Source organism: Prunus mume, linkage group LG3, assembly GCF_029339155.1.
Source record: "Prunus mume cultivar Tortuosa linkage group LG3, ASM2933915v1, whole genome shotgun sequence".
Taxonomy (NCBI): domain Eukaryota; kingdom Viridiplantae; phylum Streptophyta; class Magnoliopsida; order Rosales; family Rosaceae; genus Prunus; species Prunus mume.
Window position 1 is genome coordinate 6,210,735 of NC_142700.1, and position 24,541 is coordinate 6,235,275.

The following is a 24,541-nucleotide window of genomic DNA, read 5'->3' on the forward strand; positions in this document are numbered from 1 at the left end:
AGTCTTTCTCAACTGACCATATCAATCAATATTATTTTTCTCCATTTCAGCATTGATTCATGAATAATAAATTATAATTAGAAACTAATCGGTGGCGTCTTTAATAAGCAGTGCATTAATTTCTTCATAGTTTTGATTTTCGGATTTCGTTTCCTCAAGTGGCGTTTCTGTTTTTTTTTCCCAAAAATCCAAACCATATTATATTATATTAATCAATATTATTGGAATAAAAAATCGATATAATATTTGTCCCCAATGCACGAATCTATAATAAGCAGGGTTTGATTTTGCCTAAACCCTAAATCGTTCTCAAATAAAGCAGGAATCTTCCTTTGTTTTACGTTTCTTTTTTTCTTTTCAAGTTTGCGGTAATTGATATTTCATTGAGCCCCACTTCCGAAATTGTGCTACTTTGTCGCTCTTCTCTTGCATACTACCAATCCAAATGAAAAGGATGGCGTTTATGGCAAAAACGACAGAAAATATACTCTATTTTTTTCGCATGCATTCCATCTAGGGCCACACATAGAAGTGATCGAATTAGATATTGCAGGAGATTTTATTCCTGATTGAATAATAAATTATCATTAAAAACTAATAGACCCCAATGCAGGCATCGGTGACGTCTTTAATAAGCAGGTAATTAATTTCTAGTTTTGATATTTTGATTTCGTTTGGGATTTTTCGTTCCTCAACCGACCATATCAATCAATATTATTTTTCTCAATTTCAGCCTTGATTGAATAATAAATTATAATTAAAAACTAATCGGTGCCGTCTTGAATAAGCAGTGCATTAATTTCTTTCTAGTTTTGATTTTCGGATTTCGTTTCCTCAAGTAGCGTTTCAGTTTTTTTTTCTTTGATGATTTTGAGTCCCAAATAAAGGAAGTTAATGTGGTTTTTCCATGTAGATGAAAAGGATAGAATACTAACCGTCATGCCTTCTCTCAGTCTCAATAACCATCCCTCCTTCCTGGTCTTCTCGTTCAGATCAGGAACATGGTCTTTAACAATTATTTTGTGTTCTAATTTGTCTTTCACCATCGGAATTTTATTTTTGTATAAAAGTAGTTTGCTTCTCTTTATCATATATTTTGGAACTGTTTTTTTTTATTATTTCGTATGACTAGTCTCCCTTCCTTCTAGATGACCATCTAAAAACTTTTTTGGCAATTGTATTTTTCTAGATGACCATCTAAAAAGTTTTCGTCTATCATCTGTATGTGTGTCTCAATAGTTTTTTTTTTTTTTTTAACAATGCGTTTGGATGAGGAAATTTAAAAGTACAAATAATTTCATAAATGACGGAAATTAATAATGTTCTAGAATTTGTAAAGTTTTTTATTTGGGTGACCGATTTAAATCACGGAATTTAAACCTTATTTTTTTTAAAAACTCAATCTCTATTGGGATTTTAGAAATGACGACTTTTAGATAGAATTTAAAGTTGAGACTTATGATCTCCAGATTCCATGTTTTTTCCCACGCGGAATTTCTAATTTCTATGTTTTTTTTATCCAAACATGGGAATTGGTTCATATCAATTTAGAAAATTCTGATTTTTGTCAAAATCCCAAGTTTATTTCTCTATCCAAACACACCACTATAAACAGTTAAGAACACATTTAGAAAAATACGAGCGATAAACTATTTCAAAGAACAGACTTTTTGAAAATGTCATTTTTAATCCCATTGTGAATGGGACTAAATGGCTTTTATCACAATGTATGGCACTAGTGGTCATATTAATTTTCTTTTTTTAAAGAATTTTTATTCTCTTTTTCAGGATTCTTTTGTGCAATAATAGAGGTATATGTTCGTGACTTCTTGTCAATTTCTTATTTTCTTTTTTCATTGTATATAAATATAACGTCTAATATTACATGTCACTGTGATTGACTGTCTATAGGCCTGGCCTACAGGGTGTGAGAGATGGCAATGACATAGGTCCCCAAAAAACTGGGGCCTCCTACACACCTCGAATCTGATAAGTATACTAGCAAAAAAGACATTTTATGTGTGAAGCTAATACTTTTCGGGCTTTAATTTGAACCTTTTTTGGCATTTTTTTCTATACTTAAACTAACCTATTTACAACCTAAGCTTGAAACTTTTTATTATAATTTTAGTTCAAAATGAGGCAAACGTTAAATAAAAGAGGCCACATTTTTCATTTTTGTCCAGGGCTTCTAAAATCAATGGAGCGACTCCTTCTAACAAATCAATAGGTGCCATATTACATGTCATGTAGTGGTGGAACATGGTTCGAGTTATATATAGATGACTCAACATTCATTAGGAACATTCATTGACTTTTCTTGATTAATTCTTGATCTATTTGACTTGTAGGAACATCGCATTTGGTTTGTCTCTAAGTTCACCTCAATCTCATATTACTTAAAGAGATAAAAACAGTGTTGTCAAACTCAATTGATGACCTATAAGTCACTATTTGCATACCGTATATAGGGTTTGTGAAGAGAAGATGAGAGTGTAGTAGGTTTCTTGGATTGAAATAAAAGAGTAATTTGGCAATAGGGTGTAGAAGAATTTTTTGTTTTTGTGTTTTTCTAAAATTTAATATGAAGAGTGGTGGGATGTGTGTATAGATGTACTAGGATTAAGTATTAAGTTGGATGACTTTTTGTCTTTTTCTAAAACTCTTTCTAAATTCCTAATGTTAGCATCTCAATTGCTTATCTAATTGATTTATGAATTTAATTGCAGAGGGTTGAGGCATTTTGGTTCCACAGATATTTCCATCTGGCACGAGGAATAATTACATCATCACATTATGGACTCAGTTTAAACATTTTTGTTGAAGTGATCATCACAATGGAGATGATAATTCAATATAGAGATGTAGTCAGAACTTGTATTGTTGTACTGAGATTAGTTTTCTAAGTTCCGCAACCTAAGCTGGTCATCTCCATTCGCAGCATGAATTTGGACCTTTCGCCTAAACTCACACTTTATTTCTATAGTTTCTATCTGCATTTTTAAAAAACTTATTACTTCTTATATAGGCGTGGGGTGGATCACGACCCTTTTTCAATAGATCATATATATGTATAGTCTTCTTTTATTGAGAGATCCCTCAAATAATCTAATGCATTATGGTTGAGGTATACTTGGAGAAAACGAGCCAAGATTTGGAGGTTTGTGACATTATTACCACTATTCTTTTTTCCCAAATTCTATGTACTCTCCCTGTCCCCTACCTATGTTTTTGTCATCTGTCCATCTTGTTAACCAACTTATAATTATGTGAACTCATATAAGAGAATTTATCAAAAATAAATTCCTATCCCTTTGTCTTCCCAGGCCATCAACTTAGTAAAATATATTACTTCATATCCTAATCAATAGCACGAGAATTCGATCTAAATTTAGCATATGAATATTATGACACAAAACATCCCAAATATGTACTCTCTGGTTTATTCATATGTTTTATGTTTCTTCTACCTATCGGTTCATTCATCTGTTTTACGTTCATCTGTACTATCCTTTGGTTGTTGAATGTATTCAATCACGACTTTAAAAGACTTCATACAAGTTTGGGTGTATTAAAAAACTCATTGATTTAAAAGGAAATACAAAAAGTGATGGATTTCGTTTGATAATAGACTAATTTTAGGCCATGACAAATCTTTGCTTCTCCCTAGAGATTTTCATAAATATATTATTTTTATTTTCAAGATATGATTTCACCACTTCTACTACCACCATCTTATCATGACTATCACCATAGCTCCCGTCACCACAGTCATCTTCGCGCCACCACCACCACCACCACCACCATCTCCACCTCCACCACCACCCATCGCCACTACAAGCCCCACCATCATCCCCACCGTCACCAGCACCACCGCCAGCACCATCACCATCACTGCAACCACCCTTACCCCCACCTCCACCACCACTACCACCCCCACTATCACCTTACCGTCACCACTACCACAGCCACTACCAGCATCACCACCATCATCGCCACCGCCACCGCCACCACCACCACCCCTACCCCTCACCTCCATCACTCACTCCCACCCCCACCTCCTTCACCACCTCACTTCCACCGCCACCACCACTACCACCCCCACCTCGTCCACCACTACCTCCCCCACAAACCACCATCGTCATCACCACCACCGCCATAGCTATAAACTCCATTAAAATCAATAATAAAATTCTAACAAACTCAGTTAAAATCTATACACGAATTCAGTCAAAATCTATGTGAAGTTTGTAAAATTCAGTCAAACTCAATTAAACTCCATCAACTTTATAACTCTTTTAAAATCATTTCAAATCTAAATTGAATACACCATCCTTATATTTTACATTAGTTATCAATTTTTTAGTTTGAGGGGTGTTGTTGTCCAATTTGTTTTTTTGGTGAAGCTTGTGACCACAAGTGTTTTAAGCCTCGCTTTATAGTAGTAGAGATTAGTTTATCGATTTTACAATACTACCCATCTGAGGTTAAGATTTATATTTTACGTCAGTTATCAATCTTTTTGTTTGAGGGGTGTTGTTGTCCAATTTTTTTTGGTGAAGCCAGTGACCCCATCTATTTTCAGTCTCGCTTTATAATTTTGTGATCCCTAAGTTTTTTAGTTATAGGGCATTAACATAAATGCCCTTAAACTTAACGGAAAATTTAAGAGAATTAAACATAGATGGTACATTGCAACATTCTATAAAGTTTAGGTGATTAACAATAAAAATTAAAAGTTAATGCGGTAATCGTGCACATGCCTAAAAGTTTAGATAATACTTATGCAAATTTCCCTTTTCTATATAACCGTTTAAAAAGTTTTCTTTTATCTCCTGAATGTGCTTCCCAATATTTTTTTTAATTTTTATGGCACGTAAACTGTTGAGATGGACACATCTAGAAAAATACGGGTGATAAACTGTTTTGAAGAATAGACTCTTTGAAGATGTCATTCTTAAGCCCATTGTGACTGGGACTAAATGAATTTTATCACAATGTATGGCACTAGTGGTAATATTAATTTTCTTTTTTTAAAGAATTTTTATTCTCTTTCCCATGATTCTTTTGTGCAATAATAGGAATGAAGATATGTTCGTGACTTGTTATCAATTTCTTATTTTCCTTTTTAATTGTATATAAATATGACGTCTAATGTTACATGTCACCGCAATCACTGACAGATCAAGGAAACTTACCTCGTAGGGGTCATAGGGTAAAAGGTGGTGGTTGCAGTAGCGGCGATGGAGGAGATGGGGGTTAAGGGTTTTTTTAATTTTTTATTTATTTTGGGTGTGAGCGGTTTAGGGTTGAGGATAAATAAAAGTGGGGTTTGGAGTGGCTGGGTATCGGGTGGGATGGGGTTTTTTTTTGGTTTTTGGTTTTATTTTAAAACCTGGACCAAAACGGCGCTATTTTGGCCAGAAAATTTAAAAAAAAATTGGTTGGGCCAAAACAATGTCATTTTGCCCACGGACTTTAAAACAAAAACACAAGCAGCATGCACTCAAGCGGACCTCCAAGCTAGCGAGCAGTTGGAGGGCATTCCATGTGGTCATTCTACTGGCTTAGGTGGACCTCCAAGTCTATTTCTATAGCTTCCATGGGGTCGTTCGACGTCCCCAATCACTATGGCTGTGTCAATGACCGGAATTAACCGTCTCCATCTAACAAATCAATAGGTGCCGTATTACATGTCATGAAGTGGTGGAACATGTGTTCGAGTTGTATATGGATGACTCAACATTCTTTAGGAACATTCATTGATTTTTCTTGGTTGCCTCAACTTAAGGTCTGCTTCAACATACACGATTCACATTTTAGATAGTATCATGATGATGAGTCATAGATGCATGCTCCTAGTCCTGGCTAGTGTAAAAAATCTAATCTCAACTCAAGTACGAGTAAGCATTTCTATTTGGGTTGGGTGATTTTGTTTCTATTGCTTTAACTGGCCTCAATTACAACAACAAAAGTAAAACAAAAACAACACTTTCTCTTTCTCCAAACCACAAAAAGCCCAAGCAAATTCCAAATCATATCCCTCATAAACTCTAAAAACAAAAATAAAGGCCAGTAAGCCCGTTTACTATGATATATATATATCCTCATTCAAATACGTGCTGCCAACATTAAAAAAAATAAAAAATAAGTAGTTGCAGTAATTAACCATTGGAATTTGGATCTGTCTACAAACAATCCAAACAAAATCAGTTACAGCTTAATTTCAAGAATTAGCAAAGGCACGCGACCAACTTCAATTACTTCCCAAAAATAATATTCCTCCTATAAAAGGTTTTTCAAAACTCTCCATTCTACTCTTTCAATGGAGCATACTCGAAAGAAAAACCACCGGTATAAGGGTCGCACTTAAAAACAAGTGAAGGATAATATTTCTTCTCGCCGCTGGGCACTCGTAATTCATGTGTTCACCTACCTTCTCACATATTGAACAATTCTTGAGGATTGCACGTCCTAGGCTTATGCCACATTTGGCACAACATGAGCCTCTAAAGCGGCAGCCGCAAAGCTTGCAATTGACCACACAACCACTGCCAACAACGGCGTTCTTTGGTACATTAGATTTGTAAGGGCAAAAGTGTGAAATGTGATCACCCACCTTTAAACAATACAAACATTCACCTGTGTGCAATTTGTAGATCCATTGTTAAATACAACAAAAGCAATAAAAATAATTACTTGTTATTTAAAAATATAGCGAATGAATGAAGGTGACTAAATTTTGTTTTGTTTTTTCTTTGTCTGTAAAATCATTAAGACAACAAGGTCTAGACTAGTAGAAATTGACCCTGACTTGTGAACTACTTGATAGTGTGTGTGAGAAATCCACATCTACTTGCAGTTTATTAGGCTATCGCTTGCATTAAAAAAATATATATTCAAAAGCATACCTATAGAACTCTTATCCTTTGGTTCATCAACCTTCCTATCTGTTTGCAACAAAAAATAACAAGGGTGTTGAGTTAAAGAAGTTAGAAGGAATGACATCTGTGATCCCATCAATAAATAACTATACTATTAAATATCAGCTATGCATCATGCATGTACCAAAATAACTTGGCTAGAGAAATCATCTTTTTACCATACGAGCTTTTTCAACATAACATAAAATAACAACAAATACATAGATATTATGTCATAAAATAGAGAAGTTGCAAAAAAAAAAAAATTGTCTCTAAAATCAAAAGCATACCAATATGATTAGGAGGGAGGAGGGAGGAGGGAGGAGGGAGGAGGCTATCTAGTATGTTTTTTTTTTCCTTTTGTCTCTAAAATCAATAGGCCAACGGGATCTAGTATAGAGAAAAGGGGACTTAACTTTCAAACCAATAGTCTCTAGTTCGAGCATGTGTGTGAGAAACTTATCCCTAACTTGCAGTTTAGACTATTGCTTGTATTAAAAAAAACAAAACAAAACAAAAGCATACCAAAAATATAATTAGGAGGAGGCGAAGGTGTTTCAAGACATTGTTTTGCAGCCGTTTGTTCTTCAGCCTTGCTATCTGTTTGCATGCAATTAAATTGTTAAATATGAAAATAAAAAGGAAAAGAATGGGTGATAATGTCAAAGAAGTTAGAAGGAATGACACTGATCCAATCAAAAAATAACTATATCAATAACTATAGACTATCAATGATGCACACACCAAAATAACTTGGCTGGAAAAAAAATCATCTTCAAAAACCGATTCAAAATGTTTGCACAATATACATCCTCTAATTACACCAACAAAAGTAAAAATTAAAACAACACTTTGTTTTTTCCATACCAGACAAAGCCCAAGCAAATTTCATATAATCTTCCTCACAAACACGAAAAACAAAAATCAAGAGCACAGAGGAGCACTAGGACATTAGGTAAAAATATAATTTTTCATACACAAAAGCATACCGAGTATTGGCGTATCGCAGTTGAGGGGGACCGTATCTGGCGATACAAGGCCCTTTCGACCGCCGTCCTTAAGGAGCACCTTCCAATGGAAATCCAATTTCAAACACTCCAAAGATGAGACGTGGTCCATGGCTGCGTTGTGTAGAGCTTGGGGTTTGGCTTTACGGTTGTGACCTGTGAGAGAAAAAACGACGGGTGATTTGGTGGTTTGGTTTGGGCTTAAGGTGAATTCAATTGTGAGAGAATGAAAGAAGGGAGATGAATTCTTACTTGTTATATAGGCGTGGGCGTGCACCACAAGTATTTTTTTGTTTTTGCCAGAATGATAATTTGTATTAACGAATTAATCAATATTATTTTTCTCCATTTCAGCCTTGATTGAATAATAAATTATCATTTAAAACTAATTGGTGGCGTCTTTAATGAGCAGTGCATTAATTTCTTTCTAGTTTTGATTTTTGGATTCGGTTTCCTCAAGTAGCGTTTCAGTTTTTTTTTTTTTCCCAAAAATCCAAACCATATTATATTATATTAATCAATATTATTGGAAAAAAAATCAATATTATATTTCTCCATGTCAGCCTTGATTTAATAATAAATTATAAAAACTAATAGATCCCAATGCACGCATCTTTAATAAGCGGGGTTTGATTTTCCCTAAACCCTAATACCGCACATAAGTGATACCACTCATAACAAGTTGAATGAAAGGAAGAGGCAGTCACACTTCACCAAGCACAGCCTCAATAAATTGCCAATTCAAACTATCATAAGCTTTTGATCCAAAAAAAATTGCCAATTCAAACTATCATAAGCTTTTGAATGAAAGGAAGAGACTGACTGAACGGGAGGGGAGGGTTGTGGTTGGGCAGCGATGGATATGGATTGGTTCTCCGGGAGTGGCCCTTTGTTTACTTCCACTTTGGTCTCCAACGGGAGGGGAGGGTTGTGGTGGTTTGTATTGGACTGTCGCTTATCTTTGGATTTAAGCGATGTGCTACCCAATTAGCTTCTCTAGAGACAAAATGAACAGACATATCCTCTAACTGTGAAAGTAGAAGTCTGCAATCTGAGAACAAAAATCTCAAAGGGGACCTGTCTTCATGCTCAGCTTGGGCAGTCCTTATCACGCCTTGCGCATCTCCTTCAATCAATTTAGGACCTGGGTCAAGTTCTTGGGGGAAACAGAGGGCCTCATGAAAGGTAAGCGCTTCAGCATGTTCGGGGGAAGAAACATAACTGAATTTGCATGCTCATGCGGCCACAAAACACCCCTCGGAGTCACGATAGTGGGTATAGAAGTGCTCTCTAGCAATATTGGGTATATACGTGTTCTTCTCTGCTAACTTAATTAACCTGCCTGCAGCATATACGCGTTCTCCACCCTCTACCGCAGTAGTTGGTTAACCTGGTTCTGCCTTAGGCAGATCAATCCAATTTGTGACAATACTTGCCGTCAAATTCAATTTAACCATAAATAATTAGAAAAAAGAAAAAGAAAGATTAGAATGGAAACACTTGCAGAACATCCATACAACTGGAAAATTAAATATTATTTTTTCCCTTAAAGAAAAGGCTAACCTAATCTTGTGTGATAACACAGTTACAGCCAAGTCCATAGTATGAGAAAGTGTTTTGTCCTAACTTTGTATACGCTGTCTTGGAGGTGGATCTAGCATTTATAAGTGAAAAGAGCCATAACAGTGAAAAGAGCCCTCTAAAGCGGCAGCCGCAAACCTTGCAATTGACCACACAACCATTGCCAACAATACAAATATTCACCTGTGTGCAATCTGTAGATCCATTGTTAAATACAACAAAAGCAATAAAAATAATTATTTATTATTTAAAAATATAGTGAATGAGTGAAGGTGTCTACTTTTTTTTTGGTATGTAAAATCATTAAGACAACAAGGTCTAGACTAGTGGAAATTGACCTAGACTTGCAAATTACTTGGTAGTGTGTGTGAGAAATCCACATCTACTTGAAGTTTAGACTATGACTTGTATTATATAAAAAATTATGTTAAAAAACATACCAACAGAACTCTTATCCTTTGGTTCATCAGCCTTCCTATCTGTTTGGAGCAATTACATTGTTAAATAAGAAAAATAAAAAAGATGACGAGTTAAAGAAGTTAGAAGGAATGACATCTATGATCCCATCAACAAATGACTATATTATTAAATATTGGCTAGGCATCATGCATAGCCCATAATAACTTGGCTAGAGAAATCATCTTTTTACCATACGAGCTATTTTCAACATAACATAAAATAACAACAAATACATAGATATTATGTCATAAAATAGAGATGTTGCAAAAATATTTTATTTTTCTCTCTAAAATCAAAATCATACCAATACGATTTGGAGGGAGGACGGAGGAGACTCTCTAGTAATTATTTTTTTTCCTTTTTGTCTCTAAAATCAATAGGCCAACGGGATCTAGCAAAGAAAAAGGGCCTTAACTCTTAGATCAATAGTCTCTGGTTCGAACATATGTGTAAGAAACTCACCTCTAACTTGCAGTTTCGACTATCGCTTGTATTCAATAAAAAAAATAAAAACGAACAAAAGCTTACCAAAAATAGAATTTGGAGTAGGGGTCTAGTGCAGTTTAAAATAAGTCGAAGGTGTTTCAAGGCATTGTTTTGCAGCCTTGCTGTCTGTTTGCATGGAATTAAATTGTTAATTAGGAAAATAAAAAGGAAAAGAATGAGTGATGATGTCAAAGAAGTTAGAAGGAATGACATTGATCCAATCAAAAAATAACTATATCAAGAAATATAGACTATCAATCATGCGCACAACAAAATAACTTAGTTGGAAAAAATCATCTTCAAAAACCGATTCAAAATGTTTGCACAATATATATCCTCTAATTACACCAACAAAAGTAATAATTAAAACAACACTTTGTTTTTTCCAAACCACACAAAGCCCAAGCAAATTTCATATAATCTTCCTCACAAATACGAAAAACAAAAATCAAGAACATATAGGAGCACTAGGACATAAGGTAAAAATATAATTTTTCATACACAAAAGTTGAGGCATAAAATTCAAAGCCCAAATAATTATATTGCAGATGGTACCCTTGAATTAAAAGAAAAAGGAAAAGCATACTGATTATTGGCGTATCGTAGTTGAGGGGGACTGTATCTGGCGATATAAGGTCCCTTCCAACGTCATCCTTATGGAGCACCTCCGACTAGGAATCCAATTTCAGGCACTCCAAAGATGAGACGAGGTCCATGGCTGTGTTCTGTAGAGCTTAGGGTTTGGCTTTAAGGTTGCGACTTGTGAGAGAAAAACCGACGGGTCGTTTGGTGGTTTGGTTCGGGTTTAGGGTGAATTCAATTGTGAGAGAATGAAAGAAGGGAGATGAATTCTTAGAGCATCTCCAACCGATGTGTTAAACGTACCACATAGATATTTAACAGTTAGAAATAATATCTCACATCACTCCAACCGATATGTCAAAGCTGATGTGGAATGAAGGCTGGAGGTTGAGATGTTATTTTTGACATTCCAAAAGCAAGATGTCAAATGAATATTTTATTATTTTTTATTATATTTTATTTTTAATTAAAAATGAATCAACACTAAAATGTAATAAAATAATAATTTAATTTGACATATCGGGTAGAGTGTAAAGCTGTATAAAATGTCAAATTGCCACATCAACCATCAAATTTAAATTTGATGTTTGATATTTGACATCTTCCTTAGAGATGCTCTTACTTGTTATATAGGCGTGGGCGTGCACCACAAGTCTTTCTCAACCGACCAGATTAATCAATATTATTTTTCTCCATTTCAGCCTGGATTGAATAATAAATTATCATTAAAAACTAATTGGTGGCGCACATCTTTAATAAGCAGGGCATTAATTTGTTTCTTGTTTTGATTTTCGGATTTCGTTTCCTCAAGCAGAGTTTCAGTTTTTTTTTTCTTTGGTGATTTGGAGTCCCAATAAAGGAAGTTAATGTGGTTTTTCCATGTAGAGGAAAAGGATAGTATTAACCGTCATGCCTCCTTCCCGGTCTTCTCGTTCAGGATCAGGACCATGGTCTTTAACATGTCCTAGAGCTGCAGCCTCATGCACAGACTAATCCAAATCCATCTCTGAACTTTATCGAAATTAAAATTGATGCTTCCACTTAATGTAAAATTGCAATGGTCTTATCATTTAATTTTGGGATCAATTCTTCAACAAACACAAAAAAAAAATTTGGATTTGGTGGAGAGTGCGAGAGGGGCTACTGGGCAGTGGGGGTGTTGGAAGGGTGGGGGAAGTCGTGGGATAATTAGGTTAACAGTAGTAACGGACTTTAACATTACTCGGGGACGTGGGTTCCATTCCATCCAAATGAGGAGGCCATACCATAGTCTTGTTCAGCGAATATCGTCTTTGTAAAATGAAACACAATAGACAAATGACATATTGTTTCAAAAGTGTTTTCTTATCATTCTCCCTTATAATAACTATTACCAATCACAACCTCTCCTAGCTAGTCTAAAAATCTTATCTCAAGTAGTAAAGTGTAAGAGTAAGCATTTCTATTTGGGTTTGGTGATTTTCTTTCATTTCTCTATTGCTTTAACTGCCATCAATCACACCAACAAAACTAAAACAAAAATTACAAATAATCTCCCTCACAATCTCTAAAAACAAAAATAAAGGCCAGTAAGCCCGTTTACTATGACATATATCAACATTCAAATACGTGCTTAATTTCATGAATTAACAAAGGCATGCGACCAACGTCAATTATTACTTCCCAAAAATAATATTCTTCCTATAAAAGTATTTTCAAAACTCTGCATTCTTTACTCTTTCAATGGAGCATACCCGAAAGAAAAACCACCAGTATAAGGGTCGCCCTTAAAAACAACAGAAGGATAATATTTCTTCTCGCCACTCGGGCACTCATAACTCATGTGTTCACCTTCCTTGTTACATATTGAACAACTCTTCAGGATTGCACGTCCTTCACTTATGCGACATTTGGCACAACATGAGCCTCTAAAGCGGCAGCCGCAAATCTTGCAATTGACCACACAACCACTGCCAACAATGGCGTCCTTTGGGACATCAGATTGGTAAGGGCAAGAGTTTGAATTGTGATCACCCACCTTTAAACAATACAAACATTCACCTGTGTGCAATTTGTAGATCCATTGTTAAATACAACAAAAGCAATAAGTATTGTGAGCCCATGACAGAGAATAACAACAAATATGCATAGATATTATATGTCATAAGAAGTGAAAAAAATAAATATATGATGAAACATATGTAAATAGAGAAGATAAGCTTCAGACGCATTTATTTATTTATTTTATGACTCTATAATCAATAGCATACCAATAGGATTAGCAGGGAGGAGGGAGGTGTCTAATTTTTTGTTTTCTTTTTGTCCATAAAATCATTAAGATAACAAGAGGTCTATCCTAGTGAAAAAGGACCATGACTTGTAGACTACTTCATAGTGTGTGTGAGAAACACACATCTACTTGTGGTATAGACTAACACTTGTATTAAAATAAAAAAATTCAGAAGCATACCAATAGAACTCTTATCCACCGGTGAATCAGCCTTGATACCTATTTGCAGCAATAACATTGTTAAATACCAAAAAATAAAAAAAAAAAAAAAAAAAGAGGGGGTGACGAGTTAAAAAAGTCCTATTTTCGACGTGACATAGAATAATAACAAATACATAGAAACTATGTTGTAAAATAGAGAAGTAGCAAAATTTTTATTTTATCTTACATTATTGTTCTCTAAAATACAATTAGGAGGGTATCTAGTATGTTTTTTTTTTCCTTCCTTTTTGTCTCTAAAATCAATAGGCCAACAAGATCTAGTACAGAGAAAAATGGACTTAACTTTCAGACCAATAGTCTCTGGTTCGAAATTGTGTGTGAGAAACTCAACTCTAACTTGCAATTTAGACTATCTCTTGTATTCACGAGGAAAAACAAAAGCATACCAAAAAAAGGATTCGGAGGAGGGGTCCAGTCCAGTTGAAAATAAGTCGAAAGATCTTCAAGGCATTGTTTCATGGCCCTTCGTTCTTCAGCCTCGCTATCTGTTTGCATGCAATTAAATGGTTAAATATGAAAATAAAAAGGAAAAGAATGGGTAATGATGTCAAAGAAGTTAAAAGGAATGACATTGATCCAATCAAAAAATAACTATATTATTAAATATCGACTAATCATCATGTACACACCAAAATAACTTGGCTTGAAAAAATCATATTCAAAAACCAATTCAAATTTTTTGAACAATATATATCCTCTAATTACACCTACAAAAGTAAAAATTAAAATAACACTGTGTCTTTCGGAAAGACACACAAAGCCCAAGCAAATTTCCTATAATCTTCCTCACAAACCAGAAAAACAAAAAACAAGAGCATAAAGGAGCACTAGGACATAAGGTAAAAAGATAATTTTCATACACAAAAACTGAGGCATAAAATTGAAAGCCCAAATAATTATATTGCAGATAGTCTTGGTTACCCTTGAATTAAAAGAAAAAGGAAAAGCATACCGATTACATCGGGCGATCGCAGTTTAGGGGGATCTGATTCGCGATAAAGGTCCTTTACGCCGGCGTCCTTATCGAGCACCTCCAACTGGGAATCCAATTTCAGGCTCCCCAAAGATGAGACGTAGTCCATGGCTGGCTGTGTTCTGTAGAGCTTGGGGTTTGGCTTTACGTTTGTGACTTGTGAGAGAAAAAAATGACGGGTTGTTTGGTGGTTTGGTTTGGGTTTAGGGTGAATTCAATTGCGAGAGAATGAAAGAAGGGAGATGAATTCTTACTTGTTATATAGGCGTGGGCGTGCACCACAAGTCTTTCTCAACCGACTATATTAATCAATATTATTTTTCTCCATTTCAGCATTGATTGAATAATAAATTATCATTAAAAACTAAGCAATAAACAACTTACTCTCTAAAATAACAAAAGATTACTGAAACGCTAGGCACTAGTTCAGGAAACGAAATCATGAGAAAATCAAAACTAGAAATAAATTCCCTGCTTAGTCAAGACGTCAACGATGCCTGCATTGGGGGTCTATTAGTTTTTAATGATAATTTATTATTCAATCAAAAAGAAAAAGAAGAAGGAACGGTTACTATCCTTTTTCTCCATCAAAACTAGAAAGAAAATAATGCACGCATCTTGATTGAATAAAAGGAAGTTAATCAATATTATATTTCTACATTTCAGCCTTGATTGAATAATCAATTATCATTAAAACCTACTAGACCCCAATGCACGCATCTTTAATAAGCAGGGCATTAATTTCTAGTTTTGATTTTCCGATTTCGTTTGGGATTTTCATCTTCTCAACTAGAACAGGAATCTTGTTTGGTGATTTTGAGTCCCAAATAAAGGAAATTAATATGGCATTTATGGCAAAAACGACAGAAATTAATATGGCATTTACTATCATTAACTTCCTTTTATTTGGGACTCAAAATCACCAAAGAAAGAAAAACTGAAACGCTACTTGCGGAAACGAAAAATCAAAACTAGGAAGAAATTAATGTCCTGCTTATTACAGCAAAGGGCATTATTTTCTTTCTAGTTTTGATGGAGAAAAAGGATAGTAACCGTTCCTTCTTCTTTTTCTTTTTGATTGAATAATAAATTATCATTAAAAACTAATAGACCCCCAATGCAGGCATCGTTGACGTCTTGACTAAGCAGGGAATTTATTTCTAGTTTTGATTTTCTCATGAGTTCGTTTCCTGAACTAGTGCCTAGCGTTTCAGTAATCTTTTGTTATTTTTACCAACAAAAGGGTAAGTTGTTTATTGATTTCTTGAGGTTAAAGCATGGAAAGTTTTAGTTTAGAGAGTAAGATTCTTTTACTTCCTAAACGAACAACTCAACTCTTATAAAAGCATCTGTTGAAGTTTTTCAAACTTACAAAACAACTTATTTTTCTTTTTCAAAAAGAAATTGGTGATTGTATCCGAGTTTGTTTTTGCATTATGGCTGAGGTATACTTGGAGAAAACTAGCCAACAGTTGAAGGTTTGTCACATTACCACTGCTCTTTTTTCTATCATACGCGTACCTTTTTGAGTTAAATCTATTATACGTACTAGTTAAGCGTTTATATCTCTTGAACCCAAATTCTGTGTACCACTACTTCCTATCCCTTCGTCTTCCCAGGCCATCAACTTGGTGAAATATATTGTTTCCTATCCTAATCAATAGCATGAGAATTCAATCTAAATTTAGCAAATAAATATTATGAACACAAAAAGCCCAAATCTGTATTATCCTTTGGTTTATTCATATGTTTTATGTTTCTTCTACCTCTCGGTTTATTCATCTGTACTATCCTTTGGTTGTTGTTCTAGTTGATGTATCTGTTTGTGTCTTTCTTAGCTTCAGTTATTGACCAAATAAAAAATAAAAAACCCCCCAAATAGTATGAGGCATATTCTCCACTTCTTCTTTTTTCTTATATTTTTTTAACCAATAAATTTCAAATTTTTATGCAGGTAGACGGAACACATATTGTTGCAATCCCTAAGGAAGACTGCTGCGAGTCAATATATGTTGCCCTCTGTACGAGGGCTACATGTCCTAAAAGGGAAGGATTTATATTGAAAGACGACGCAAAAAATTATTTATACATGGAGAGTTGCAATGTATTTGCAACTATGGCGGGAATTTCTATGGATTGTGAAACTATGTTAAATTTTGTGAATGGCGTAATGGAACGTGCATGGGAGAAAGGAGTTAATAATGACATCCATTGTGCACAACAAATAGCCCGTAACTATATTGGCTGGTGGGAAACATGCTCGACACCGTATTTATTTCAGTGGTGTACACAATATTTATTTCGGGGGTGTACTGTTATGGTTGGATGGGATGCAAGTGGTCTTCCTTGTATATATGACATTAATCGTGATGGAGTGCAGCACAAAACCAAATCTGAAGTTTGCGATGGATTTGTGAATGGAAGCGGTCGTGAAAAGGTTTATGAATATTTCAGAGATTGCAATGTAGAAGTCCAGACTTCAGAAGAATTTTTAGTAAGTGTGGAAAGGGCTTTATTATATGCAAGCCTTTTTGATGGAAAGAGCGGTGGAGATCTACTCGTGTTTAATGTAAAAAAAGAAGGCGTTAGAGTGGTATATCAACAATCGGTTCTAAAAGCGCTTTTTGAGCATTACAATGCCTTAGCTAGTTATCTTCGCAAGTCATTGTTCTTTCTCTTTCACACTGATCATTACAAGTATACACATGAACATAATTTGTATGTGGACCAAAAATTCAGAGAAATATTTCCAGAAGATTATGTGGGGAATGTTGTCCTAGAGATAGGAAAACAATACACTGTACGACTCGTACATTTTAAGGAGCCAGTTGATGAACTATACGAGCAGCTGAGAAGAGAAAATCGTGACCGTAATTTGAGTCCTCAAGTGGAAGCTCAAATGGAACAACTTGGTCTGGAACAATTTCAGAAGGATGGTGTTTTGTTTGGTATGCCAACACAGATGTTGGTGGGAGGTTTATCAGACGTGTTGCGCGTCTAATATTTTGTTTAGACTAGTCATTTGTTTCATTTTGTTTTCTTTTTCTTTAATCACTGGACATGCACCTCATTTGGTTGAGATCCTTGATTGAGCCTTTCTTAAGTCTCCTAGTACGAAGTGTGTTCATGTAACATCATACTTATTTGACATTGAGTTCATGCATATTTTGTTCTTAGTATAAAACTGATTTTAATTTTTCTTTTGGAATTGAGTTAATGCATATATTTTAGCAAAGGCAATAAATCATTTATTTAAAACAGGTTTATAACTATTTATTATTTCACCAAAATTAAAAGCCTAGTTAGCTTACAAGGATAAAAGAGAAGATTATATTACAAATCATGCATATGTTTTTATATATTCATCAACATAAGTTCATTACAAGTAGACTACTTTGATAAACCATACAAATAAAAGAAACCCACTCATCGGAAATGGTCAAGAAAAACAAAACAGAAGAACAGCTGCAGTGCTGCTGGGTTTCACACGAATCTCCCCTTGAAGCCCATGGACATGATATTACGATGCCAATGTTTATCTAGTGGACCTCAGGGTCAGGCATACAAATGAAGGCATCCATTTCTTTAAATTTAAAAATACAATACATTATATATCAGCACAAACCTTAAGAATAACGATCATCCATCCCAACAAGATCACGAGTATAGAGTTGGGTCTTCCTCCAACTGTGGCCTATCCTCTTCCATCAGCATCAGATGTAAAGGTTGAATTGAAACAATACGCTGCGTAGCCTTAACGAATTCGAAAAATCCATATGGTTATAGACACATTAACACAAGAGTTTTCAATGTTCTCAAGGACAAAGAAATTTGCCTAGGAAAGTTTAATCGTGAAACTCTATTATCCAACATACTAACCACACCCCACCAACCCCACCCTCCCCCAAAATATATATTTTAAGCATATGAGTACAAAAGAGAAGGAGGAAAGCAGGGAGGAAAGGATTTTAGCCCTGCTCAGGTAAAATGCAGTTCTGGGCAGTATAATTAATCTCACCACTTTCTTTGGGGAGTATTATGGCAATGATTTAAATGCTTTGTCCAAAAAGGTCTCTCTTTTTGGCAATAACTCACAAGGTATTTTTGGCGAGTATAATCTCACAAGTTTCTTTGGAGAGTATTATGACAATGATCTAAATGCAGTTCTGGGAAGTACAATCTCACAATATATTTTTCTCCAGAAAAGAAAAATTCAATGGCAATAACTCAAATGTGGTTCAAAATATCCGTGAACTATCAATATTGTCGGGCCTTTAACTGGAAAGGTCTCTCTTTCTCTCTGCTCTTTGCTAAGACTATCTTGCAAAACTTCACATCAACTATTTATGCAGAAACTGACTGCAGACTCAACAGGAAAATAAGTGTCCCTATGAACATGAAAAAGAAACGATCTAACATCTGGACAGAAAGAGCAAGGGTATTAGAAGATGTCCATTACTCAACCTTTTATAATACTTGGGGAATACAGGTTTTAATAGCCGTGCACATGAAAGTATCACAATTAAACCACTTCTCTTGATAGAAAAAGATCATTCTACAAACAAGCTTCTATATTCCCTATAAACAGCAATTTCGAAACAAGATTCTGTAATTACATTACATATGAGGCACTAACCGTGTAAATGCTCAATAAGTGTACTTCATGAGACAGAATCCTTCCCTTTGTTTTGCGACAAGGATCCAAAATCTTTAGGTGGCCATATCTAATGACAAAAAATGATCAAAGATAAGAAATCTTAGTATTCTTTCGTTTAGTAGAAAATAGAAATACCAAAAGACAGTTCATTGTTCACATCCATCAGACTTCAGTACTACCAGTAAAATACATATTTTCAATCTTCCTTGGGAGAAAGGTAACAGCAATCACTTATGTGTATCTCAACGCTTGCAAATTTGTACCACAACTTCATTACTATTTGAACTTTTATTGAAGCTCCACATCATACATTTTTCTCCAAATCATACCACTCATAAATTCAAAGGCATCCTTTTAACAATTCCACTTGAAAACCAACATAGATGCGTTCCCTTATGCTTAGCAAGTCAATCTAAAACCAATGTAAAACGATGTATACGCAAATAATTCAAATTGATCTGCAAGAAGAAAAGATTCTCACCCTCCAAAAGACTCTGCCTTGAAGAAGTCCATAAGGAACAGGCCCAAATTTTCTTGAATCATTTGACTCATAGATGTTGTCTCCCTCTATCCAAACATGCCCCTTCGGAACCTAGTAGCACCAACAACAACAACAACAATATAATATCCAAAATCCCCAAAAACAAAAGCACCAACATTCAAAACAAAAAAACCAAAACCCATACAAAACCAACACTACAAGCTTGAATTGGAACATTGACATACCACAATGGTCTCAGACTTGTCACTGTTTTTAGGGTCGACAAAATATGTAACAGACTGGCCTTCCATGGCTTTCAAGCGCTTGGTCATGAACTTCCAAGGAACCTCAGGGGACTGTACGAGGACAATGTCCCCAACACCCAGTTTTTCGAACCGGGTCGAGATGCGTTCAGCCAAGCACAAATTTCCGGCCAGGCCGAGGGTCGGGAGCATGCTGGGACCGTAGGACTGCATACATGGAATCACAACCCATTTCATTTCTCTCTACTCATTAAGCTCATTGAATTCAAATCCAAAAAAATAAAAAAAAAAAAATAAAAAACCAAGAGAATTGTCTGAGAATGAGAGAGTGGTTTAATTAGAACTTACCAGAGTGACGGTGAAAAGGTGAGTCTTGGTGACTTGGAGGCAGCAGAGAAACTTCACCAGTCGTGGAACGACGTCGCTTACTTCTCTCCCTGCGTTTTTAAATGCCTCCGAAGCCAAAAACTCCCTTATGTATCTGGACGCCATGGGAGAGAGTACAGAGGCATATACAGAACAGAAGGTTGAAGAGAGAGAGAGAAAGAGTGAGTGAGAGTGTCGTGTCTTGAATTTCAGTGCGTTTTTCAGCTTTTCGTTATGGGCTTTAGAATCAGCCCATATTGAACTTTCTAATGGGCCATCATGTCATATGTGTATGTAAATTGTATGGATAAAATCTGGACGAAGTCAATTCTTCAATCAGGGAGTCAAGGGAATTTACCAACTACTCACTCTCCGTTGAGTTTGTGCTATAGTTCGACTAAAATACTGGACGAGATTAGCGTTGACATGGAAAACAGAATTGACCACGTAGATAGGAAATTGTCAGAAATTTATGGACCCACGTAGATAATATATATATATATATATATATATATATATATAGGTTGGTTGGTAATTCCCACAGTGATGTATCATCACCTTCACCTAGCTAGAGGACTGGAGCAAGCATGTCTAGCAATATTGTTACTTTTCTAGTTTTCTTCTTCTACCTTGCTTTCTTTGCCATTGTTTCTCCTGCTAGAAGAGTCCTTCTAGACTCAAAAAACATTGCAGCCTCCTCCATTGATGGTGGTAGCAACTTCACCTATGTATGTGATCCTTCATGGTATTCTAGCCTTGGTCTGGACTTGTCATCCTTTGCCTTCTGTGACTCTGAATTGCCGTATGACGTTAGAGCCAAGGACTTGGTGGACCGGATGACATTGATGGAGAAAGTGAAGCAGCTTGGTGATGGTGCATACGGGGTGCCTAGGCTAGGATTGCCTAAGTATGAGTGGTGGTCTGAAGCACTCCATGGTGTGTCCAATGTTGGTCCGGGGGCTTATTTTGATGACGTGGTTCCGGGTGCAACGAGCTTTCCTCCTGTTATTCTTACAGCTGCGTCGTTTAATCAGTCCTTGTGGAAAACCATTGGCCAGGTATAGCTGCATGTATGCTCATACTGCATTATCTTTGAAGAAGGAAAAAAAAGGATTTGCCTACGTTTTTCTTTTATGTTGGTTGGAGAAGATAATGTTTTTTGTCTTATTATTGGTTAAGATGGAGAAGAAGGTAACATCAAGTATCAGCAAAGCTACGACAATTAACAAGCAAACAAAAAGAAACCGCACACATTGATTGTTTGTTTATTTGTTTGTCCATTTCAGGCTGTTTCAACAGAAGCAAGAGCTATGTACAATCTAGGAAGAGCTGGGTTAACATTTTGGAGTCCTAACATTAACGTAGTGAGGGATCCGAGGTGGGGAAGAATCATAGAGACACCTGGGGAAGATCCTTATGTTGTCGGCGCTTATGCTACTAATTACGTCAGAGGCTTGCAGGATGTTGAGGGCACAGAGAACGTCACAGATTTAAACCTTAGGCCTCTCAAAGTTTCCTCATGCTGCAAGCATTATGCAGCCTATGATGTTGACAACTGGCTTGGGGTTGATCGTCTCCATTTCGATGCAAGGGTGAGTTTTGATTAATTTCTTCAAGAGCTAATTTGATGATTTAAGCTTCTTTAATGTTTTTTTTGTTGTTGTTCTTTTCGGCCGAAAAGGTGACAGAGCAAGATATGGTGGAAACTTTCCTTAGACCCTTTGAGATGTGTGTTAAAGAGGGTGATGTTAGCAGTGTAATGTGCTCTTATAACAGAGTCAATGGCATACCCACCTGTGCTGATCCAAAGCTTTTGAGAGACACCATTAGAGGAGACTGGGGGCTTCATGGGTAACTTAATTAATTAACCCTAGCTAGATTTCTCTTCCTGTACATGGATTTAACTGGTTCCTTTTGTTTTTGACGTCTTGCAGATATATAGTCTCGGATTGTGATTCTATCGACGTAATGGTGGATGACCACAAATTTCTTGATGACACTAAAGAGGATGCTGTTGCACAAGCATTTAAAGCAGGCTAGTCCATGGCTTGTCAAGTTAATTCTTCAATTGTTTGAGTTTTCAGTTATAAATATAACTCAATTAATTAAGTTCCATGTTAATTAATATAGGATTGGATTTGGACTGTGGAGTCTACTACCCCAATTTCACCCAAACTGCCGTGGAACAAGGAAAGGTGAATGTGGGAGACATAGATAGGGCACTCAACTACCTTTATGTTGTGCTTATGAGGTTAGGGTACTTTGATGGAAGCCCTACTTTTAAATCTCTTGGCAAGAAGGACATATGCACCAAAGAACATATTGAATTGGCAACAGAAGCAGCTAGAGAAGGACTGGTCTTATTGAAGAATGTCAATGAAACTTTGCCTTTGAACTCTGCTAAAATCAAAACACTAGCCGTCGTCGGGCCTCATGCCAATGCTACCGAAGTTATGGTTGGAAATTATGCAGGTATTGAAGATATAATTGTGCTACATGTAGCATTACTCTTTACATTATGTAGGTACTACATTTGAACAATAATGTGTACTAAATAAACATTACACACTTCCAATTTATTTGTAGGTGTTCCTTGCCAATACACATCACCTGTTGATGCTTTCAAATCCTACGGAGAAGTGATGTATGAAGTGGGATGTGATGTAGCATGTCAAAATGAGAGCTTGATATTCCCTGCCATGAGAGCCGCAAAGAAAGCTGATGCAACAATACTTGTGGTGGGATTGGACTTATCAGTTGAGGCAGAGGGCTTGGACAGAGTGGACCTCCTTCTTCCTGGTTACCAAACTCAACTTATCAACCAAGTTGCTCAAGTCTCAAGGGGTCCAGTCATCCTTGTGGTAATGTCTGCCGGTTGCGTCGATATCAGCTTTGCCAAACAAAATGATAAAATCAAAGCCATCTTGTGGGCTGGGTACCCTGGAGAGGAAGGTGGCCGCGCCATTGCAGATATTGTTTTCGGACATCACAATCCTGGTAAGTACACGAAATATGGTAACAGGAGCACAAATTTAGACCACTTGACATGACTGTTAATATCTTAACAAACATTTGATAATTTTGTCATGTCAGCTAACGTTGTCTAACATCTCATATATATGTTTACTATTTTACAGGAGGAAGATTACCTCTTACATGGTATGAAGCTAATTATGTGGACATGCTACCCATGACATCCATGCCGTTGAGGCCGATCGATAGTCTAGGCTATCCCGGTCGTACCTACAAATTCTTCAATGGCTCCACAGTCTACCAATTTGGCTATGGCCTTAGCTACACACAGTTCAACTACACTCTAAAAGCTGCAGATAGATCAATGGATATTTTGTTGAATAACACGCAACATTGCCGTAACATTAAGTATGAGGATGAAGCATCCAAGCCACCTTGCCCTGCAGTCCTTGTAGATGACTTGTATTACGAACATGATTTTTCGGTTAAGGTTGAAGTGAAAAATGTGGGTAGAAGGGATGGAAGTGAGGTGGTGTTTGTTTACTCAAAGCCCCCAGATGGTATTGTAGGCACACATGGTAAGCAGATGATTGGATTTGAGAGGGTGTTTGTGAAAGCTGGACAAAGCAAGGAGGTTTATTTTGTGTTTAGTGTTCCCAAGGCCTTGGGAATTGTTGATTACACTGCTTACAAGCTTTTACCATCAGGCATGCACACCATCATGGTTGGAGATGATCATGGGCTCTCAATCCCTCTTCAAATCAACCTTGAGACCAAGTAGACTGAAGTGGTAGTTAATTTGTTGTTAATCTTTCTCTTCTATTCTCAATTTGTATACAGTAGGCCCACATGATCAATCAATAATAAAGAACTCTTTCTTCTCATTTTTGTTCTGATGATTATTACACATCAAAATCCAACTCAAATTGAGAATAAGTTGTATTCAAATGCAAGGTCCAAGTAAACATGAACTCAAAATTAGGTAAAGGGTTCTTTTCAAAAATTTCAAATTTTCAAAAGGAGATAAAGTAAAAAGATGGATGGGCAAAAGCAAACCGAAAAATGACCAGAAAACATGAGCACTGCCATCGTCCTCAACTTGACCAAATTGATTTCAGAGTGGGGACAAAAGACACAAAACATGAGCAAGCAAGAAAATGGGTTTTAGTTTAGTGGAAAAAAGTCTTCAATGGTGCGCCACTATAGCCACAGCCTATTGGGGCTTTCAATATACGAATGGGGAGGACGCAATAGCGCCATCCATCCATGTCCCTACAATTCCAGCATCTAAAAGATAAT

At 36.0% G+C, this 24,541-nt stretch overlaps 2 protein-coding genes across 3 annotated transcripts; one reads left to right on the forward strand and one right to left on the reverse strand.

Moving 5' to 3' along the window:
- Window positions 1-17,830: 17,830 nt before the first annotated feature.
- Window positions 17,831-20,446, reverse strand: LOC103325096 (mitochondrial ATP-independent inner membrane protease subunit 1a-like). 2 transcript variants are annotated; one of them, XM_089047849.1, is made up of 5 exons: window positions 20,252-20,446; window positions 19,886-20,110; window positions 19,641-19,751; window positions 19,139-19,226; window positions 17,831-18,246 (listed from the first exon to the last, which is right to left on the reverse strand). In XM_089047849.1, exons 1-4 carry the CDS (start codon window positions 20,393-20,395, stop codon window positions 19,164-19,166), a joined length of 543 nt encoding a protein of 180 aa, XP_088903975.1. In that variant the 5' UTR covers window positions 20,396-20,446; the 3' UTR covers window positions 17,831-18,246; window positions 19,139-19,163. The 2 variants fall into 2 exon arrangements, with proteins under 2 accessions (XP_088903975.1, XP_088903974.1); XM_089047848.1 differs by having other exon boundaries at window positions 17,831-18,255.
- A 387-nt stretch (window positions 20,447-20,833) lies between these two features.
- On the forward strand, window positions 20,834-24,126 carry LOC103344088 (putative beta-D-xylosidase 5). Its single transcript, XM_008247716.3, has 7 exons — window positions 20,834-21,327; window positions 21,556-21,861; window positions 21,951-22,120; window positions 22,204-22,304; window positions 22,400-22,741; window positions 22,856-23,266; window positions 23,407-24,126. Exons 1-7 carry the CDS (start codon window positions 20,857-20,859, stop codon window positions 24,021-24,023), a joined length of 2,418 nt encoding a protein of 805 aa, XP_008245938.2. The 5' UTR covers window positions 20,834-20,856; the 3' UTR covers window positions 24,024-24,126.
- Window positions 24,127-24,541: the final 415 nt, after the last annotated feature.